At 32.3% G+C, this 22,827-nt stretch overlaps 3 protein-coding genes and 1 long non-coding RNA gene across 4 annotated transcripts; 1 reads left to right on the top strand and 3 right to left on the bottom strand.

Annotated features, from left to right (window-relative positions):
- Positions 1–1,406: 1,406 nt before the first annotated feature.
- On the bottom strand, positions 1,407–10,637 carry LOC149480001 (uncharacterized). Its single transcript, XM_089707311.1, has 3 exons — positions 10,162–10,637; positions 8,866–8,887; positions 1,407–2,958 (listed from the first exon to the last, which is right to left on the bottom strand). The coding sequence occupies exons 1-3, from the start codon at positions 10,321–10,323 to the stop codon at positions 2,825–2,827; spliced, it is 318 nt and encodes a 105-aa protein (XP_089563437.1). The 5' UTR covers positions 10,324–10,637; the 3' UTR covers positions 1,407–2,824.
- Positions 10,638–11,690: 1,053 nt separating this feature from the next.
- On the bottom strand, positions 11,691–12,702 carry LOC149480000 (uncharacterized). Its single transcript, XM_089707309.1, has 2 exons — positions 12,348–12,702; positions 11,691–11,965 (listed from the first exon to the last, which is right to left on the bottom strand). The coding sequence occupies exons 1-2, from the start codon at positions 12,636–12,638 to the stop codon at positions 11,801–11,803; spliced, it is 456 nt and encodes a 151-aa protein (XP_089563435.1). The 5' UTR covers positions 12,639–12,702; the 3' UTR covers positions 11,691–11,800.
- A 1,200-nt stretch (positions 12,703–13,902) lies between these two features.
- LOC149479999 (uncharacterized) lies at positions 13,903–19,818 on the bottom strand. Its single transcript, XM_089707203.1, has 6 exons — positions 18,654–19,818; positions 17,799–18,018; positions 16,636–17,091; positions 15,229–15,407; positions 14,648–14,806; positions 13,903–14,432 (listed from the first exon to the last, which is right to left on the bottom strand). The coding sequence occupies exons 1-6, from the start codon at positions 19,653–19,655 to the stop codon at positions 13,986–13,988; spliced, it is 2,463 nt and encodes an 820-aa protein (XP_089563329.1). The 5' UTR covers positions 19,656–19,818; the 3' UTR covers positions 13,903–13,985.
- Positions 19,819–21,945: 2,127 nt separating this feature from the next.
- On the top strand, positions 21,946–22,827 carry LOC149479998 (uncharacterized). Its single transcript, XR_016317136.1, has 2 exons — positions 21,946–22,128; positions 22,398–22,827. It is a non-coding gene; the product is annotated as an uncharacterized LOC149479998 (long non-coding RNA).

The following is a 22,827-nucleotide window of genomic DNA, read 5'->3' as shown; positions in this document are numbered from 1 at the left end:
TGCAACTCTCCCTTTGGAATATTGAAAAGTTTTAGACTGAAGCTTGAGTAACCAAAACGATGTTTTAATGTATGTAGCACTCATTTTAATTAAAAAATCGTAGTATGAGATCAAAAGTTATCAAGCGTTATTTAAAACTATCATTCTCTACCAATTAAAATGGTATGTACCTATAAAGATGATAATTATTCATTTAAGTTGACCAGTAATATTATAATATAAATACTGTTAAAAATATATGTCGTTATTATTTATAGACCATGATTTTTAGTTTTTTTTATTTCGAAAAATCCTGAATATACAAACCAGTGTGGTCACCCACAGAAAGAGACAAAAAACAGCACTGACGTCATTCAAGGTTATATTTTCTTGTGACAAGTTAATGGTCATAGTGCAATCTCCAGTGTATTAGATATAAGCTTCTTGGCGCGCTAGCTCTTATGCTGTATCTTGTAAAACGTCAATTGACGACAGATCGATGAGTACATAATAATTTTGCTTAGCATAAACCATTGCAATATCTCAAACTACCTATATAAATTAATGATCAATGATCCATAATTAACAATTCATAACTAGATAGTTTGAGTTATTGGAAATTGGAATGGCATATTATTATTAAGTAAAATTATTTTAAAGATTAACATAAGAACATGGACAAAATAATATAGTATATATTTTGTCCATGGTTTGATCTAACTTGAAAGAAACGATAGGTTACATTTAAATTTAAAGCCGCAAAATTATTTTATTTCAAATTTTTATTTGTCTACTAGCGGTCCGCCCCGGCTTCGCCCGTGGTACATAATTACGTTTTCTCTACATAAGAACCATCCTCGTACTTCAAGGAATATAATAAAACAAGAATTATCGAAATCGGTTCAGCCGTTCTCGAGTTATGCGCTTACCAACACATTTTGCGATTCATTTTTATATATAAGATTATTTGACAGTCTCAATTATTTGTTATCTCTAAAGTATATTATAATTTATAAACTATTCTTACATATGGCGACATCTAGTGTCGGGATTAAGTATGCAATAGATGGCGCTATTTAACAATAATTAGAACCCTCCGTTCATATTCGTAAGTACCTAAATAATTAATTAATTAATTACAAGGTACCTAGGCCACGATGCGATACCATAATTCAAAGCTAATAAAAAGCGTGTAAAAAGGTAAAGGAGTGGAGTGTCCTTAACTATTTTTCCAGAGGAGAGATATGTATTATTTTATCATCTTGGTGGTTAATGGTTTTACATAACTAACATATTGTAACTAACTATACCTACGTAAGTAAGTAATTTCCAAAAAGAAAGGATTTCACACGTTTTGTTTATTTTTGTATAAACGTAACAAGTACTTACCTACACAGGAAAATAGCTTCCAAAATAAAACAACCACATTCACAAAATCATTTATTTGATAGAAGAATTCGCAAGTCAGATCACATCGGAAGTTTTAGTTACAGGCAGGATATCACATTGAACATTTATAATACAGCTCACAAGAACATACAATCTCGCTCGACAGTGAAACAATAATATTTTTACAATAATATTATGATAGGTCGAAGAATATAGAAGAATATAATATTATAGCTTCTAGATTATCTACCACTGGTAATTCACTATTTAAAAACCAAAATTGAACACAACATTATGTTACCTTTAAGTTTAAAGGTGCAGTAGTAGGTAAACATTTCTTATTATATTTGGTGATAGCATCGACTACTTATTTGACAAAATATTTTGGTTAATTTTGAAAATAATGCTACTTCATAAATAAAAATGTTCTTTCCGAAGACTAAGTACTAAAAAGTAAAAATCATGTCATATAAAAATTCTTAGGGATACTCTTTTATTAAAATTGCCATCAAAAAGTAGACGTAAAAGTTAAAGTTTCAATACTGCAGTCATTTTATATATCTATGTGTATATTATATGTTGTTACAAATTAAATAATAATTTTATAAAATATATACTCGGTATATAAATGTTTCAAGATAACTATAAAATAAATAAGATTAGGATATAGATAAAATAGCTTCATTACAGACAACTTAACACTTATTTACATCAATTGTTAAAATGTTTGTTTGTAATTCCATCATCGACTATAAACTTACAACATTTATTTTAAGTTCTACATTTTCATATAATCCAAAATACACTGATATGGGTCTTCAAGATATTTCGCTACGTTTAATGCTACTATACACAATATAGAAGATAAATACTAAGCGTTTTTTTAATTACGAATACATCAGTGGGTATCACAACGTCTAAGGAAAATAGGAAGACACTAATCTAAGCTATTTGGTAAAGGATATAGTTACATAGGAGATATATAAATTAATTATATATTTTGTGTCTGCTTTTGCGCGTTCGTGGTTCACCTACAACACAGAGTATATCTAATAATTCCATATACAATCTTAATAATTTGAGATCGCAAGCTTTCCTTCGCCCTGAATATTGATGTTACCGTAGCTCAAATTCGGCATACAAACGCTCGACATTTAACTTCAGAGGTCACGTGTAGGTATACGCTTAAAATGTTAGGTAGCTAACGTCACTATTCAATCCCGGATTATCAATAATACAAAACAGATCATCTCTATCCTATCTAGAAATGCTTGCAGTATCATAATGAATTATCATATTGCATAGCGCACCACTCTTAAAATGAATAATATATTTTCCATCCGATCATTCTTTATCTTCCTCTCAGTATATCATTTAGTTACCCGCGTGTCTCAAACCAACCCTCACTGCCAAGTGCCAACACGTACCAGTTGATCTCGAAAATGGCGGCAAATGTTTAGCGCTTTGTAAAGGGATTGTTGCGGGCGTGTGTGCGTGCGGCAGCGGCCGCTGTCTGCGTGCAGTTGCACAGAGCGTCGAACATACGCAGCATGAAACCGCGGGCTCGACCGAACCGCCGTTTGAGGTTATCTGAAAAAGATAATAATTTCAAAAGACACTGTTAATACCCTCATGGTAAGGCTTTGTTCTGGCAGTGGTAGTAGCCTCCTTAAGCCTACGCTATAACTAAAATTACCGACTAGCTCCAAAAATAAATTGAATGATTTATGTAATACGATTTGGCTTCAAATTATTGGAGACTATTTTCATAGATATTATTTGGCTAGGCTATATATACGAGTAAGTAAGTAGTCGAGAACCTACGTACTGTGACCTACCTTACAACACAAATTTAAAATAAAACTTTAGAGCATTGCGCATATTTCATACAAAAAATTCAAACACACCGGATAAATCATATACTTTTTACAACAACGGACCTGCATACATTACGGCATGTACACTGACCCAGATTTATTATGCCTCAAAGAAAATATAAACTCTAAATACATTTTAAAATAATGGTCGATTTATGTGGCTGTACATTGCACTAAATCCCCTGGTTTACAGTTTAACACGCGAATAAATCACGGTTTAACGGTGCGATATCGCGAAAAGCTCCACAAACGTAATAAAAGAATGAACGTGCCGGGCTTGATAGTAAAAAAGAGAAGTATTTTCGTGTCTACCTTCAATTTAATTAGGGTTGAAGTTTGTCTCATTTGAGCACCTCCCAACTGCCCTCCGCCTACGTATCTCCCCTAGCGGTAGAGCTCTAAAGTGAATGAAATGGCTACGACGCGTACTAACGAGCGATGTAGGTACAGCTACAGTATTGAGCTTTATGAGTCTAGAGTAGGGCATGCAGAACCGAGTCCGGTTCCAAGTTTCTGAAACCCGGTTCCAAATCGAGCTCAGAACCGGGTAGAACCGGGTTACCCGGTTCTTGTATAATACTTCGGAAAAAAATACGAAATTAAACAAAAGTAACTGTAAAAGTACCTGATGGGCCTTTTATTTTACGCGGTTTGTGCCTTATTTTATTAAATTAATAAAGAAACAAAATTTCAATACTTCTCTTTATTTATCAGTCTTATAAAAGTACCTTGTTATCATAATATCACATATAAACTTAAACCTTATCCATTAACTGCAAACTGTAAACTGTAAAGCAAAAAACCGGCCAAGTGCGAGTCGGACTCGCGCTCCGAGGGCTCCGAACAAACCTATTTTTTATAATGCTGTAACTTAAAAATTTATGTTTCTAGCAATTTTTCCTTTATCTGTGTTATAAGACGTTACTTTTACCAAATTTAAAGGCTCTGTGTTCATGAAAAGTACCCAGCAGGTTTTGAGTCCCATGCGAATGTCGAAATTTGCGAAAATTTTCAGCATTTACGGCTGTATCTTTTGATGCGTTGGCTTGTGAGTTTGACTTTTTCACAAAAAAGGGACCGAAGACTTGATTGAGTATTCGATATAAATTTCAGCTTGATACCAAAAACAAAAACATGACTGGATCATTATATGAAACAGTAAAATCAACAGCTTTTCAAATTCACGACAAATCTAACAAAAATATTTCTGTAGCCTAATTTGTGTCATTTTCGAAGCCTAATTTATTTTTTTGGTAATACAACCGTAGGAAACTTATAGCATCTAAGGTTAGACAACAAATCGGAGCCACGCTTGAGGCGCGGCACGAAAATTCGCGATACACGTGAGTCTGACGTTGCCAGATAGAATAAATTTGTTAAAATAATGCAGCAAAATATAAATAATACTTTATATTTTAATATTTTGGTCGGAACCGGGAGAACCGGGTTTCATACTATTCAGACCCGGTTCTCAAGATCATCAAAAAACCCGGGTTTACCCGGGTTTTTCGGAACCGGGTAAACCCGGGTGCATGCCCTAGTCTAGAGTTTACACTTTACATTGTATCTTTATGTTATTATGAATAATAACTATTATCTATTACCTAAGATTAATGTTTTTATTTAGCTGGCTACATAATTATTATATGTATTATGATTTATGAGCATAATGCCATTAAAAAGACGTGGAAAAGACCAAGAAAAATGTTTAGGTAAGCCTGCCTTGGATTTTCCATAAATAATTAATTTATTTTTTACATAAATATTTTTTTTGTCAATAAAGAAAGAACTAATAATACCTATCTAAAATTCTAATTTTATTCTTGTTCTAAGTCTATTAGCTACTTACATTTAAATATAATTCAAAATTACCTAACACGTGCTTTTGAATAATGAATTTATGTATATTCGTACAATGAACTTTCATTAAACAGAAACAGGTACCTACTACCTATGTAGGTAAGGCTTTGTATATTTATATTGCTACCTACCTATACCTTCCTACTAGAGTTTACCATAATTATACATGCACATTCTCTTTGTCAGTTCACGTTACGCGACACGTTAGTTGCTCATGCAGGTAAATAATATGCAAAATCAATATATTCTAAAGGCAAATAAACCTCTGCTTTCATCGCTCAGGGGCGGATTACACGTAGGGAGGCTACGGAGCTTCGATCGATCCGAACGTATTGTGCGAGCAAAAGCCCAGACAACATAACATAAGTGCATTCGTTATTGCAGATATTTCAGTATTATTCACATCATTAATTGTGCAAAATTTTAATGAGCGAGCCGCTACATAATTGACATTAATGACCATATAGAATAGCACATAATATGAACTATGAAGTAAAGTATTAATTAATTCGTAGATTTTGCAAATACATAGTGGAATAATTAGTCCTTCGTTCTTTTTTCAGACCTCATAGATTGAGCAGAAAGATTCGAAAACAAAGTAAAACTAAAAAAAATCTAATTTATAGTGAATCATCTAACCACAATGACAAAATTATTAATAAATTATTTCTAGTTGGCCTATTTTGATCAATAAATTTGTCTGCGGTTATCGTATTCAGATTCTGTTTTCAGATGATAATGAGCGTAAAGTGACATGACATGATCACATTATGCAAAAATTTCTACATTTTTCATAGAATCAAACCTACAGGGAACTTCCCGTGAACACAGAGTCTTGAAGCAGAGATAAAGGAAAAATTGCTAAAAGCATAAAGTTACAATTACAACGTAATATAAAATAATTTGGAAAATCCAAAAGTGCACGCCTCATAATTTTTTTTTAATAATTATTTATTAATTATTATTTTTGTTTATTTAATAACAATTAAACCACATCGAATCAGACCCTGAAAAATGAAAGGGTTCTATTCCTGAGCATACTCAAGCGTAAGAGAAAAAAAAAGACTCGATTAGTAAAGTATTTCGGTCGCTATCGTGTTAACAAGAAAATCCTCCGCACATACAGACACACGGACGTCCAAGACAGAACTTTTTTAAACTGTTTTTTAACTAGTTTAAATAACAAAAATGACATCAAAAATATCATGAATGTTAAAAATAGTGTTTTTTCTTAATATGTGTGTGTATGTATTATCTTACAAGTGCAATGTATGATACATAAAGACATTTTAAGTTTGAAAAATCAGATGTTTTGCGCGAAGTGACAGTAGTACCCACCTCAACGCTTCGCTTATGAGGCGTGCAATAGATTTTTTCGGAGCCCTCGGTGCGCGAGTCCGACTTGCACTTGGCCGGTTTTTTTTTAATAAACCGTTCTCATATTTTCTAAATATTATTTTGCGCAGTTACTACCTACTTATAATTACTTATTCAGTTCGGCTTGCTTTGTAACCTTTATTATTTAAGCTTCAAACAGAGTAGGTATAATAATTTATCCAACTAACTTTTTGAGTCCCCAAAAAAGTAAAGCCACAAAAAACATTTTAGTTACCTCGCAAAACAATGCACTTTCAAGGTTACTAAATATTATTATCACAACTCACAAGCCAAGGCCCTTATGTCATCTCGATAAAGATGACAAATAATCCGCATATTTACAGGTAGCTCGTGATTTTCTTATCTATTGTTCACGAAATTAATACTTGCCTTGTGTGAGTAAACACAAAGCAATTGCGTCATCAAACAATCATGTCGCTTTACTTCGCTCTGTTATTTTTAACTCACAATACAATTGAGTACTTCCCCTTCATTACTTTAAATAAACGGTTTAAACGTGGTTATTGGTTGTCTTTACGATGCACTAATGTTACCTACTATAGGTATTTTATTAAGTGGTATCAATTAATGATAGGTCGACAATCATGTCAATGTCTTCTTTATCATGCGACATTTCATAGAATTAGTAGGTAATAGATTTTATGCAATATTATTTCAACACAAATAAACCAGGTCGTTAAATAACCTATTTTCGTTGTTAAATAGGTGCCATACGCAATTTTTTATTTCAAAATAATTAAAATGTCATCGAAATAAGTGAAATTCCATCAACATGAGTCCCCGTGAAGGATAAGTTATCACTATGTTACAAGTATACTATATATTATAATATTCATTTTACTATTTACAATTTTTTTTGCAACAATCTACCATGGTCCCTAACAAATAGGTAACAACAGACCTCAAAATTAATTTGTATCTTACAGATAGAGATGGCTAATAAGGTAGGTAGGCACAACTATTAAAAGATAACTATTTTTATCGGTAGGTACACTTTCAGTGTGGAGAAGAAAAATTACAAATTTGATTACCTACCTAATATTATATTATGATTTTCTAAATGTGGGTAAGTACCGTACCTATATTCCTACTTTTGCTGGCGCTAATCTAAAGAAGTGTCTACCTATACGTACATTAATCTTAATTAGGTAGGTATGTGTTATAGGTATCCCTATCTATTCGTTGACAAATTAATTTATTTTAAAGAAATTAAATCAATTATAAAAGGAAACATAACTGAATGTTAATTTGATATTGTTATTTATTAAATAAAAACATTTATTATCTAAATTAAAAAGGATGCCCGATGGTTTATTCCTTTAAAGTTCTCTATATAATTTACGGAACCCTCACATCAGTACGGTTATGAATATTTTAGTTCCGGAACATAAAAGGTCCATTTTCGTGTGACCTTATTGTTCGAAAGGGCACCTATTTTGAATAAGCACGAATGCCTTCCGTTCTTATTTCTATGAAGACTTTTGTTCAAAAGAAGGGTGGAACATATCATGACCTATTTTTGTCGGTACATCTAAACACAAAAATATTGAAATGCTTTCTATTAAAAGCTACACAATAGTTACTACAATTAGAATGATGGATTAATCCATTCATTGGTAAATTATGAACTTCTCATTTAACTAATTATAACTATTATAATTTATAAGTAATACATATTACTATTACGTATTTATTTTAATTCATAGGTACCTATATGTGATCTACATCTTATTCCTATTACCTACATCTTATTTCATATTCTCAAAGTTAAAGAACGATAAAAGATTACCAAAGTTTTAAGAGGCCATACAAAATGAGAGAGCTTTTGACAAAAACAAAGTAGGTACAACAGCTTTTTGTTCATGACAAATTGAATAACTTTTAAGTAATATAGAACTTACAACAAACAAAAAATATGCGTAAATATGTAAATATGCGTAAGGATTATGTCTATTGTACATAGTAGAAATTGTATTGGGTAATGTATAGGGTATTTATATCCTGAACGATCGATTATAGTTTATACGGTTATAAAAAGATTTATATAATAAAGATAGATGTAGGTATAATAAAACTATAAAAGGATCAACTTGTTTAGATTCAGGTAGTGGTATGAGACTACATTTTGAGATGCTGACTTCGGCCAGACTAGAGGTGTCTAGAAGTCGCAGGATCATATCGTAGGTATCTACTATAATTAAACGTTATCTTTATCAATATTTAAATCTAGTGACACTATGTTTATTGTCACTACAAAACTACTAAATCGTCTTTGATGAAATTGTAGATATTGTATGTGATTTTCTATCTATAAGTTAACTAATATAGAATAGATTTTATTTTAATTAGTTAATTTACTCACTTGATCCGAGCTCTTGTGATTCCTGAAACAATAAGAAATTTGTATTACTATTAGTATGACTACAAAAAAATGGTTACAAAATTGGACGATGCAAAAGCGAGCAATAGAAATTTAAAACTATAAACAAATTCAATACATATTATCTCAATGTTCAATTATAGAGTTTATTTATAAGTAAGTACATGTACTCTAAAATAAAAATACCTAAATGAATAGTTTTTTTTTTACTTATTCATCAAAGAAAAATTATGAATAGAAATCTTATTTAGCATCGTTTGAAGTCACGAACATGCGAGAAAATAACATGTAATTACAATAATCGTATTCAGGTCGTCCTAGGTTATCGCCTTAAGACTTATCTATTTATTATAACCCGAGTTTCCTTTTCTATAAGGTTGTTGGAATTTTAATGAGAAGACTTGGAATAAATTATTCGTTTATGAGCATAGATTGTCGATAACATTACAATTTCAAGAGGACTCAAGCAAAAAACTCGGTAGACAGAGGTATTTATGTAAGAGTGTATAGAGCTCGAAATAGATGAGAATAAGGGGAAGTATAATTAATATAAACGAATAAATTTTCTATTTCTAAACAATCAATATAGGTACAAGAATCTCAGAACAATATAAAACAATATTTACGAGTCATTTGGTCATTAGTTTAGACTAAACTAATGACCTAATGACTAAACTGTTTAGTAGGTATATTATCAGATATCCTACAAAATAGGGTACAGTACTTTTGAAAGTAACGGAAACTATTTTTTGTTTTTGATCAGTCTATTTATAGATATTATGCAGTTGTACATTATTATCAGATCGAAAATACTAATCTCATGAACATCAATATTGTGTTACCAAAATTTATCGCTTATTTGTCCAATATAAGATATCTGCTTATAGATATGGATCAAATTATGCAATACATTATACATGGATAAAGATAACATCTACCCACACTTGTTGAAAACAAAAACATATTGCAAATGAGGATCAGAACATCCAAACATTATTTGTTTCCAACAGCTGTTTATAATAAAACTGGCGAATGAAGAGTATTGATCTGCTGTCAAAAGACTCAAAGAGTGATGGAGGTAATTTACGTGCGCGAAAATAGATTAAACATGCAAAATAGTTTTAATTTACATATTTTCGACATAAGTCGGATATTCTAGGGATCTAGTATCAAGAAGCGGTTGCGTTCTATTGCAAATCTACAATGAACTTACCGCCCACATCCACTCACACATCACATCCACTTTCCTTACGGGGATAAATATACATTGATACTTACAAATTTGCTTCTCTCTTTCTCTTTATGTTTTATTTCTGCTTCTTTCTTTGCTTGCTGAATCAGTTGATCTACGAATTCAGAGGCTTGCCGAAGTTTCTCCGGATCGCTCTTGAATTCAGCTATTCGCTCAGCCAGCGCTGAATTATCGCTGTCTTCCTTCATCTTTACGCTGTCTGGGACTCGGTTCACAGGTGGCTCTTCTCACTAACGCACTTAAATTTCAAAAGCGTCACTGAACACAGCAATACAGTCAGATTCCTTAGAGCGAGCACAACATTCCAACACCGTTTTTATGGGTCATTATTTTAGTTTCTTTAATAACTCGTGAAGTACGTCGGCGCTGAGGGAGGGTGTGGGTATGTCATTATTCTCGATAAGTCGGAGGTTCGAGACTCCGATGCGTGTGGAGTGAGTAATGATGTTGGAAGCACTGGCGGCCGGGCGTACCGCGTAATTTCGCTCATGCGCCGACCGCCACGGTCGCCTATCGTAAATTTGTAGCTATGGTTCAACAGATTAATCCTAATCACTAGCGATGAACGCTCTTGAGCCCTTGTCTCGAACGCGGTCTAATAACCGTTCGATGTTATCAGCATAAGCCCCTTATCGCATTTTGGATTTGCGAATTGTGGATAATTAAAAGCTGTACTTTACTTGTCGCATTGAAAGAAAGCGATAGGGTAAATGCTAGAATATAAAAAAAAACAATTGTGTTAGCGCACCGACGTCTGGCTCGTATAATTTTGATTATTTTTTGCAATATCAAAATATAACATTCCGTAGCGGTATCTGGGTCTATGTACTATGTACTATGTACCCAGATACCTATAATAGAAGTACCTAGAGTAGGTAAAAAAGTAATTAGTGAAATAGATAAACAACATATTTCTTTTAAAGATATTATGTTGTACACTATTTGTCACACACTCAATTTAATGCAGCCATCAGTGATATTGAAAACTATTGCTCAAGAATGAAATGCAGTCAGAAGAAAATGTGTTATACATAATGTATGGAGTGCGAATGTAAGCACGTCTGATATTTCACAATTCTTGCCTTGACATTATGGAAATGAAATACGATCGAATAAGAGAATCTTCACAAAGGAAATATTACAAGCTTAATAATATTTTGTATAGCTAGGTGTTGGCACAATATTCAATTTTTACAGCAGCTCTACATTTTGCATATTCATAAATCGTTAAAGGCAAAGTTTAGTTAGGTACTGATTTTTTCCATATTTCTATGCTACTCACATAGTTGTCTAAAAGAAGCGTAAAAGAGCTTAATTATTTTGCTTAGTACATAAATTAAACAGCTATTCTACGTAAACTATTATTTAACGGTTAAGGGACAACTCGTGACCGCTCGTTCAAATATCAAGGTTAAAGTTATGTGTACAATATTTGAAAAAGTAGTTATACTGTTGTATTACTCTTTAGTACTGATATTTATATTATTGCTTAATACTATTAGACTCTAATAGTTAATTTATTAAAGTCACTAAAGGTAGGTCCTCCTCCTCTCTTCTCAACGTTGCGTTGCGTTGTTGTAAAAAAAATTACAATCTAAATGAAAATGGGCAAGCAAATTTCAAAAGCATAATTTAATAACATTCATAAATATTCAAAAACTAAAACTATTTCTTCGGAGGAGACGACGAGGGAGGGCATTGAGGGGAATGTCGATCAGATTTAGTTGCGGCCACAACTGGTTTTGGTGGAGGATCGTCAACGTACTCGTAATAGCAGTGCCCATCCCACCACCAGGGCTGTCCGGGAGTTGGCGGTTGGTTGAAGCAAATCTGAAAGAAAATCATCAATATAATATGTACTCTTATTATAGCACCATGCTACATTTGAATAAATACCTTGCTCTGACAGATTCATAAAAGGCTCTACTTTCTGGTAAAGGAAATACATACCTACAATTAATAAGTTCATTGAAATTGTTCATAGTAATTGATCATACTTGATACTTATTATGTTCAAATAATTACAAATATGTAGTTAACTCGTAGTTACACAGAAAGATTTCTCTCTATTGAAATTCAATAGTTGCTTTGCTCATTTAGAACACTGAAACTTGTATAAATGGAATGAAAGGTTTCTATATGATTTAGTGCTAGTGGCAAAACGATAGAGTGCATTCAAAACCTCTATACATAAAAACGACGAAATACTTACATCGTCCGATTTTAGCGCAGCTCCTTTTTTACTTGGGTCATGACTGAGAGGAGGTCCGGCAGCGACAGGGGCGACTACAGGCGGCTTGACTGAATCAAATGCATTCCTCTCATAGTAATATTGACCAGAATATTTATAGTCCGGACATCTAGGTATTTCTGCGGGAGGAATAGTTCTAGGCGCAAGGAAAGGCGGGAAACGATGGGGCAACGTAAACTTCCTGCCCAGTAAAAAATCCCGTAATTTCTTTAATCCGTCGGATACATCTCTGTATTGTATTTTCTTCGACATTTTAAATTAGGATGTTTATAGCTATTGCTATTTAAACTGAACAAAACGTCAGTTGTATGTTTTTTTTTTAAATATTAATGTTTTATTTGTGGTATTTTATTTTTATATCAAACAATTATGGAGTTTTCATTAATTAACAATTTACTGCCTTCTTAGTTTTGTTAATGTAATATTATCGGAATAAAAGAAATAGTTAACCTTTATAAATAGCTATAAAAAGACGTCATATAGCTGAAGTACTAGTAGGAAATAATATTGTAATACTGTGTACTATACTCTGTCCATTATATTATTTGCTTTTTGACAGCTTCACGCCTATGAAGGATTGTATTTTCTATGTTAAAATGTCATACAAATAATTATTGTACTTCATGGACAGGCCCCGCCCACTTAGTGATGTCTACACAGAATTTTTCAATAGATTATAATTATGGTCGATAGATTATAATAATCGATAGAAATACTCTGTAAAATGTATCCGATACAGAAAAACTCTTCTATTATGTTATATAATTTAAACATAAAGACAACCAAATTGTAAGATAGAAACCAATAAATAATAAAATATTAGTTTAGTTTAGTTTTAACATAAAATGCATAGATATGTGGTCTTATTATTACATATCTTATTAGTATGTTTACGTTGTAATTATTATTTACGTACCTGATTCGATTTATGATAAAATTTTGAATTTATAATTGAAATGGTCTCACAATCGATAATCTTTTGTACATCACTTCTGGTATCACCCGTCGAGCTGTCAAAAAGCAATTCTTATAGTGGACAGACTATAGTCGCATTAGAAAAATTCTCGAGTATTAGATAACTCATTTATCGAGGAAGGCTTTCGCTGTAAATTAAATGTCATCACGCGGCACGCCAATAGAAGCGTATAATAATAAAATCAAACATAATTTAACGTTTTATGAAATTTTTATTATCTATAGTAGTATAGTAGGAAATTATAAAATATATTTATTTACAATTTTGTCAAATTATTAAGTAATTATAGTATAAAAATGTCATTTTACCAGGATGTACACATTTATAAATGAAACCCTATTAAAAATGACGGCAATTTTTTTTAACTTCCTGAAAACTTATTAACCTACTACAGTTATAATAATTATATTGTATTTAATATAGGATGAGACGCCATAAATTATAATCCTCAACATATTTCAATCATTTTTATCCAGCTAAATGTAATAATAAGTTAAATCTTTATCAGAAAGATTCACAACACTATACGAGAAAGATAAATAAGGCACATATGCACATATATAGTATCAAACCTTAAATTAAACATAAAAATAAAATATTTGAACTAACAATGGAGTTGTAATTTACGAAGTCTTTAATTTAGTCAAAAATGCGTTAATACCCAGTTGGTTCTTTTCTTGTTTCTCATTTTTAGTTTTGTTTTCTTTAGATTCGGCTTTCGGCTTTTTCTTTTTCTCGGCGCTTGGACTCTTTTGTTCAGTATCTGTGGGAACTTTTTTCTTTTTAACTTTTTTCTTCTCAGTTCCTTCAGTTTCAGTCGAAGGTTGCAAGAAAGGCGTTGGATCATTCATAATCATTGCCATCTTGCTAAAGTAATTCCATAGAGCATCAACACACTTTTCTGGTTTCCCGCCGTCAGCCGATTCCCATAGTAGACCATAGAGTCTAGGTTTTAATTTTTCTGTCGGTTTTTTCATTTCCGACTCGAATTCATCTTCTAAATTTTTCAGTCTTGCTTTTTGTGTTTCAGGTGAGAGAGACAATACGTCATCGTCGTCCATAGTTGCTTCCTGGAAATTAAGAATGGTTATATGAATAAGACACTATCCTTTACATTGAGTTACATGTACTATGTCCGATTTGGTCCGATTTGGCAGAAGAGCTTAAGAAACCAATCAGTGAAACAGACATATAAAGCATCTGCTTCATATCCATTGCTAGAAATATAAAAAAAATTGTATGTGGCAAAATATTTTTACGACTTGTATTTGCAATTAGCACTAACCTCGTCACTCAAGTACCCATGCGGCACAAACACCTCATTGTCCACTTCATATTCATCAGGCCCCTCCTCATTGTCGCTGCCCGCAGCGCTACCATCTATACTTTCACCTTCCTCCTCTTCCCATTCTTCGTCACTATCTACTTCATAGTCCAGTTGTTTCTATAAATACAATAAGGCATGTGATTAAAATTAAACTGGCGTATTTATTTGTTCAATTACCCATTTTTAAGCAGATTTTAAAAGCGTCATATAGATATGGATAGAAAAAAAGAGCGTGTGTGCCGAGCACACATGTCAGATGTGAAACTTCTTTGGCAAAATTCAAAGATACCAAATTTGTCGCCTTACTCCATGACGCGAACATGAAATTTGACTCTCAAAGCGCCTAAAGAAGTTTCACTTCAAAAATAGAAACAAATGGTTCTTAAACATTTAACTACTTGAAAATTTTTCAAAGTATCAGATAAGGGGGAACATATTTTTTTACTAAATTAATGCTATCTGTTACTAAACACCAACCCATCATATTCATTATTCACTATACAAACACTTCTACATTCAACTAAAATAAAATAACATACCTCATCCATTTTAAAAGGTTGTCTTGGATTAATATGTGCACTTTTCTTTCTCCAGGTACCCCAGTAAGGTGGACGTCGGTTTTCATGGAAACTCAACAACTTGGGCCTTAACTTTTCTCTTACAATCGAGTCACATTCTAGAACCTCCCCAGCACCGTCTATTGGAGGCAATTCGTCTTCTGTAATTGTAAGGCATAATATGAAATATTTGGCAAAATATTGGAATTGAAGCTTATTATATTCTATGTATGTATAAATGAAATAAAATGAAAGCACATACATTCTTTGTTTTATTTATAACTAGATTTCCGCCCGCGGCTTCGCCCGCGTTTTCAAAGGAAAATCCGCATAGTTCCCGTTCCCGTGGGATTCCCGGGATAAAACCTATCCTATGTGTTAATCCAAGTTACCCTCTATATGTGTGCTTAATTTCATTGTAATCGGTTCAGTAGTATTTGCCTGAAAGAGTAACAATTAACAAACCTCCATACATACAAACTTTCGCCTTTATAATAGTATTAGGATGTATGTATAAATGAAATAAAATGAAAGCACATACATTCTTTGTTTCATTTATAATATTTCATTAATATCACCATAATTTATATGTCGCAGTCATCTAGTTAGGATGATGAGAACCAAAAAACTGAACTGAATATTCAAGAAAAATTAAATTAAGAGAGAATTATATTTGTCCATAAAGCCAATTTAAAAGGGGTGACACACGTACGAGTAAGTACGCGAACTTGTGGCTCGACGACCTTTTTCGCTCGTGTGTCACCCCAAGTACGCGTACTTAAAAACCGTCGAGTAAGTTCGTTGACGATCCAACATGTTTGAAATTTTACTCGTAGCCCGCCTTCGCTCGCACGTCTGTCACCGCCGCGAGCCGCGAGCCTAGCCTGTCTAGCTATAATAGGTGTTACTAAGTGCAAAAGTTCAATTAATTTCGTCTTCTTCTTTTAGTTTTATGAAAATAATTTAATATAATTAATATGAATGAATATAATATAATTGAATATTGGCGAAGGTATCTTTGAATCACGCCAAGGAAGTTTCACTCCTGACGCGTGGGCTCGGCGCACACGCTCTTTTTTTGTAAAGTACCCTCAAAATATAATAGTAAAAACGAAAATATATCCTTAAATTTTTGAACATTTATTTTGTTAGAATGCTATTTACTTAAAAATAAGTGCTGGTTATTAAATTAAAAATGTCTATATTTAATTCCTGAATAACATAAAATTCCCTCTGTTGATGACATAGAGACATTCGATATCGGTGACACGCGAGAAGCTACTGACCAAGCTCTACGTGTGTCACCGACGTCGAGCCGAGTAAGTACGCGAACTTTAAAACCGCGATTTTAAAGTTTGTACGTCTATCAGCCCTTTAATAAAAACTTACCAATAATCATAACATCATCATCTTTCTCATCCAGTGGCCACGTCTTGCCACTACTCAATGGCTTTATATCACCATTTTTGATATTCTTTATGTACAGATCTTTTATATTTTGTGTCTGTAGGAAATTATCTAATGCTTGTTTTTTATCGTCTGCTAAAGTGACGCGAACAGCTGGGGCTAATCTCATGTCAGCTTTAATAGTAAAGTTCGATAACATGTCATTTTTACTGAAACAAATTGTAGTTTGATCTTTTTCCGATTTTTGTTTCGGAACAAAAAAGCTCACAAATGCCTCTGCTGCCTTTTTCTTTTTCTGCTCTTGTTCTTGCTTTTCTTGTTCTAAAGCCTCTTGTTTCTTTCTTTTCTCTTCTTCTCGCGCCTCCTTTTCTTTCTTTCTTTGCTCTTCCTTTTCTTCTTTTTCCTTCCGTTTCTGTTCCTCCTTTTCTTCTCTCAGTTCTAAAAAAGTATTTCAATTATTTTATAAGTAAAATAAAAATTTGAATATGGGTAAGCAGCATTTTTACTTAATCATAATATAAATTTTTCCATAATATAAAGTCATAATGCTTAATTTCTATATTATTGATTATTGTATTTCGATCTAGAACAAATTAAATTCATTTCACTCAAAGGCAAAAATTCGTTGAACTGAGGTTCGTTATGTTGTTGAGGTTAGGTTGGTCTAAAATTCGTTATAAAGCGGTAACAATGTTTCTGAGCCATTTCAACTAGAATCTTTAACAATAGTGACGAGCCGCAGTGTTTGCATTACTTTCCATTTAAACAAAAATGATCGTTTTACGAACAAAAGTCAAAGAACAAAAACGAACATGTCAAAACCTGTCGCGACATTAAACACATACTATGAGATTAAGAATCTTTACATTGGTTGGAACTTTATATAAAGGTTTTGGGTTAACGAAATTCGTTAATTAGAGGTATTTATACTTTTTCTTGATAGTTAAAAATTCGTTATTTATAAAGAGGTTGTTCGCAAAAAATGTTTGTAATGTAAAGGGAAATTTTATATTGAATCTTATTGACAATTCAAGGGGATTACGAAAAATTTGTTATATCGAGGATATCGTTATATTGAGGTACGTTATATTAAGGTTGCACTGTAGTATATTTAAATAAATTATACAGACAAATATGATTCTCACTTTTTTCCAATTCTTTCTGCTTTTCCTTCTCTTCTCTCTCTTTCCTCTTCTGCTCCTCCTTTTCTTCCTTCTCTCGTTTCCTGGCCTCCTCCTTTTCTTCCCTTTCCTTTTTCTTTTGTTCCTCTTTTTCTTGCCTTATTCTAGCTCTTTCCTCTTTTTCCTGTTGTCTTTTCTTATCCCTTTCTTCTTTCTTTTTAGCAGATTCGAGTTTCTTTTGTGCCTGTGAATTAATAATAAATTTATAACAATAGACATTTTCCATACTAATAATATAAAAGTGCATATATCTTACTTTAAGTTATATTTTGTACTGTTATCTGTTTAACTCTTGATGGAAGTGCATTTTAGAGATATACAGGGTGTAATCGTTAAGTGTGCACAGGCAATTATTCCGTAACTATTTTAGATATCAAAAAACTTTATACTGATATCGAAAGTCCTTTACCTAATTAGTAAAATGACAATAATAACTTTTTAAAAATAAAACGGGAAAAATCCAAAAAATTTACATCAAACACTCCCATACATTTAGTATGAGATATGACTATCGACTGTGCACACTTAACGATTACATCCTGTATAAACTATATTTTTAATTATACAATATAAGGATGAGGTTTCTCATAAATGGTATTTTTTTATTGAACAGATATTCACTGCTTTCATGTTAGAAATTAAAAACATCATTACCAAATTTTCCATTAATTTTCAATGCACTCAGAAAATTTTTATTATTTGCCACAAATATTATGTAAAAAGGCAAAATAGGATAAAAAATATAGCAAAATAAATTATAGTTAATCTATTATCTATAGCATTTATTTTCATGGACCAAAACTGTATATGCTTTCTTACCTGTTTGGGAGTGAGATTTGTGTTTGCAGATTCATTTATCGAGACATCCCCTTCACTTGCAACAACTGAAGAGCTTCTAGTGTTACGTTTAGGAGTATTAGGAGTAGAGCTAACATCATCACTTGTACTTATTAGGGAAGTATTAAGGCTCTTATTGCTATTATTGACCTTATTCCGAGTTATTCTTCTTGGTGTTACAGGACTTTTTTCCTTTTCTGTACTTTCAGATTCCTCTTGCTTAGAATTTGTGTTACATTCAACCTCACTATTCTCTGAATCACTATTATCTTCATTTTTTTCTTCATCATTATTACTTTTTACACTTTCCACATTATCATCACATTTGGGTTCAATATCAGTGGGATCATTAGAGTCCTCCAATGATATTATATCCTGTTTATTTTCACTACTATCTAATTTTTCATTTTCAAGTTCATCGGACTTTGAGTTTTTTGTTGATTTTTCAACTGCTTCAGATGGCTCTACAGTTTCATTATGATCTGCATCTGTCTCGTCAACATCCATTTTCTCGACGTCTGCAGTTGTTTCAGACCGAGAAGTATTATTTGCATCATTAACCAAATCATTTGCTGTTGCACTCTCATTTTTGCCATTACAAACTCCCGTAACATTATTATTTAATACACTTTTCTTTTTTCTAGACGTTTTAGATTTATTAAGTTTCTTTTTCCACGCGGTATCTACTAATTTGACGAATGGATTCAGATGTTTCGCGTTATTCTCCACTTTTGTTCCTTCAGTATCCTTACTGTCATCATCACTGATCACGACTAACTCATTTGATATTTCATTTTCTTTGGTTATTTTACCAACTTTTGTGACTGGTTGCGGATCTGGCACCGAGAGTTTTCTCTTTCTTGTTTGCACTACATCAGTTTTTGGTGATACTTCAGTTAAAAGTTTAAATGGAAGCCGAGCTTGCTTCAGTTTTTTCTTGGACGGCGTCACTTCTTCATTTTCAGGCGATTTTTGAGGTTTCATAGTGCGCAAAATACAGACAAATACGTACACTATGCCAATAAAATAATAATTAACTGCTTTATAAACAGTTTATCTAATCACATTGCTTTTTGTTATTTAGATCTATTCAACAATGAACACATTCGCATTTCTGATTTCTCAATAGCAAAGTTTTGACAGTGGAGCCGAAAGCGCGGGAGATTGAAGATTCGTTCAGGAATTGGTAACATATTATTTCAAAACACATATTTAATTTATAAGCAGAAACGTTTTCGATGCTAGAATATAATATTTTCCCGTTTGTCCAGTCAGTCAAGACATTCAATTCACAATAATTCCAAAAGTTTTCAAACTTGGGTCAAGTGAATGGTACATTGGGACGACAATAAATCTCATTTTGCAACCTTGTCCGCAGTCCGGAACTGCAATTAATTAATTATTTTTTGCTGTATGGTCGTGAAAAAAGTTCTAAAAGTTCTACAAACTTGGGGAAATTTTCGATATAATATTTCATATCACGTATGTATTAAATTTGCAACCAATCTCAGTGTAGGGAATATCTTTTAATATTGAATATTAATGTTTTTTTTTATTAAACTGAATGAGGTTGCAAATTTGTAAATGCATCAGAATAGATTTTTTCTAAGTTTGCAACCAAGTTCCAAAACTTTTGTAATTTGTATTCCGAGACCACCTTACTCGAAAAAATGACCACGAATTAAAAATAATTATAAAAACATGTTCCAGTCAACGAAAAAGGTTGCAAATTTATACAACCGTTCGGTATATATTTCCGATATGTGTGTCAAGTTTGCAGAACTTTTGGAATTTTTTTCACGACTATATAGCAAAAAATAATTTAATTGCAATTTTAACAATGTTCCGTACACTTAGATTGATTGCAAATTTAATACATACGTGATATGAAATATTAAATCGAAAACTTCCCCAAGTTTGCAGAACTTTTGGAATTTTTTTCACGACCATACAGCAAAAAATAATTTAATTGCAGTTCCGGACTGCGGACAACGTTGCAAAATGAGATTTATTGTCGTCCCAATGAACCATTCACTTGACCGAAGTTTGAAAACTTTTGGAATAATTGTTAAATTTTCGATTTCGAATGTCGATTCTGACTGATGTAAAAGTACCTACATTTTTAAATGTAAAAACAAGGTTTCTGCAAGTAAAATACTGAAATATACTACACCCACTTTATAATTGCACGCCTCATAAGCGAAGCGTTGAGGTGGGTACTACTGTCACTTCGCGCAAAACATCTGATTTTTCAAACTTAAAATGTCTTTATGTATCATACATTGCACTTGTAAGATAATACATACACACACATATTAAGAAAAAACACTATTTTTAACGTTCATGATATTTTTGATGTCATTTTTGTTATTTAAACTAGTTAAAAAACAGTTTAAAAAAGTTCTGTCTTGGACGTCCGTGTGTCTGTATGTGCGGATCCTTTTTCTTGTTAACACGATAGCGACCGAAATACTTTACTAATCGAGTCTTTTTTTTTCTCTTACGCTTGAGTATGCTCAGGAATAGAACCCTTTCATTTTTCAGGGTCTGATTCGATGTGGTTTAATTGTTATTAAATAAACAAAAATAATAATTAATAAATATTTATTAAAAAAAAATTATGAGGCGTGCACTTTTGGATTTTCCAAATTATTTTAAGTATATACTTATCCTATTTATATACTTGCTAAATTTGCATTGGTACGTATATATATGGAATATTGGGTCGAAAATGACCTTAATCGATAGGTCTCCGTTAGGTCCTTTAAGGTCCCACAATTTTTTTATTAGGTCCCATTTAGTTTTTTTTTCTGTGAGTTTCGGAGTCGGTAATGTCGTATTAAACGAACGCGGAGTATTACAATATGATAATGTGTATTGTGTATGGGTACAGAGGATGCTAATCTCGCAACAGGGAGGAAGGATAAGTATTCTGTGGCACGGATGGGTCCAAGAAGCTTATATATCTAATAATCTGGAGATTTCAGTATGAACATTAACTTGAAACAAGAAAATATGACCTTGAATAACGCCTGTATGTTTTTTTATCCCTTTCACACCTAACTTTGGATGCACATTTGGATGGGTCTCATTTGTACCACAGTTATGCGTTGCTCGGAGCAATTAACAAGCCTGGAGCAATTAATTGAACAATAACGCACTAGTTTGGTCTTTTTAGCTTATGGCAAAATGTCATGCGAAAAAAGAGGACAGATATATGTCAGTTCGACAGTTTGAAATGACATGTAGTCATTACAATTTGTTTTGATCACCAGTCTGGTGATCATCGCTTGGTTATTTTACTTATCTTTTTTGAAGTGAAAAACGAGTGTTTTAGTTTAATTTGTTATTTTATGAAAAGACAATTGACTAAAGATAACATGGCTTGTGTTGCTTACGGCTGTAAAAGCCGTAGTAATGTGAAATCGGACGAAGATAGAAATTTGTCATTTCACAGGTTAGTGTTTTGACCAATTTTTTTGTTAATTGTATTATAAATAAGTTAATTTACCTTATTTTCTTAATCATCTATGTTTTATCTAACCGTAATCATTGAAATGAAATCATAATCAGCTTAGTTTTTAGAAAAAATGCAAAATATAACTTCCATAGTGTTGTGCAATTATCGATACTTGAGTAGGAACGAAGTACTTCATTGATAATGACTGCTTTAGGTTAGGAGAAAAAAAAAAGGTATTTAAGTATGGATTTTATTGTTATTTGCAGGTTTCTGGCTGGAGAACAATTAAAAGATGTTTGGGTTAAAGCTATAGCACAGGAAAAATTGGAAGCCTTCAAAACATTCTCGGCCTTGTTCAAATCATTTCGAATCAGACGGGAAGAATAGTAAAGTGCTTTGCAGAGATGCTGTGCCACAAGTTTAAGGTGGCATCTATTTTAAATAATAAATATTGTAATTTGGTAATTAAGTATCGAAATTAAAAGGTTGTAAAAAAAATAAATGTTTATTTGTTTTATTTGAAGCAATTTATTTTAAACTTGTACCAATTTTTTCCTGTGGGAATGAGTTATTTTCCTGCGGTAAATTGTAGCCTATAATATGTTATTCTGATGTTTAAACTATATAATTATGAAGTTCCATAAAAACTCATTCAGTAGTTTTTACGTGAAAGAGTATCAAAATATGTCCATTCTT

This window comes from Colias philodice, chromosome 19, assembly GCF_061535455.1.
Source record: "Colias philodice isolate Cphi_HAF_F1 chromosome 19, ilColPhil1 Martin Lab GWU primary, whole genome shotgun sequence".
Taxonomy (NCBI): domain Eukaryota; kingdom Metazoa; phylum Arthropoda; class Insecta; order Lepidoptera; family Pieridae; genus Colias; species Colias philodice.
This window is presented reverse-complemented; position numbering and strand designations above follow the sequence as displayed.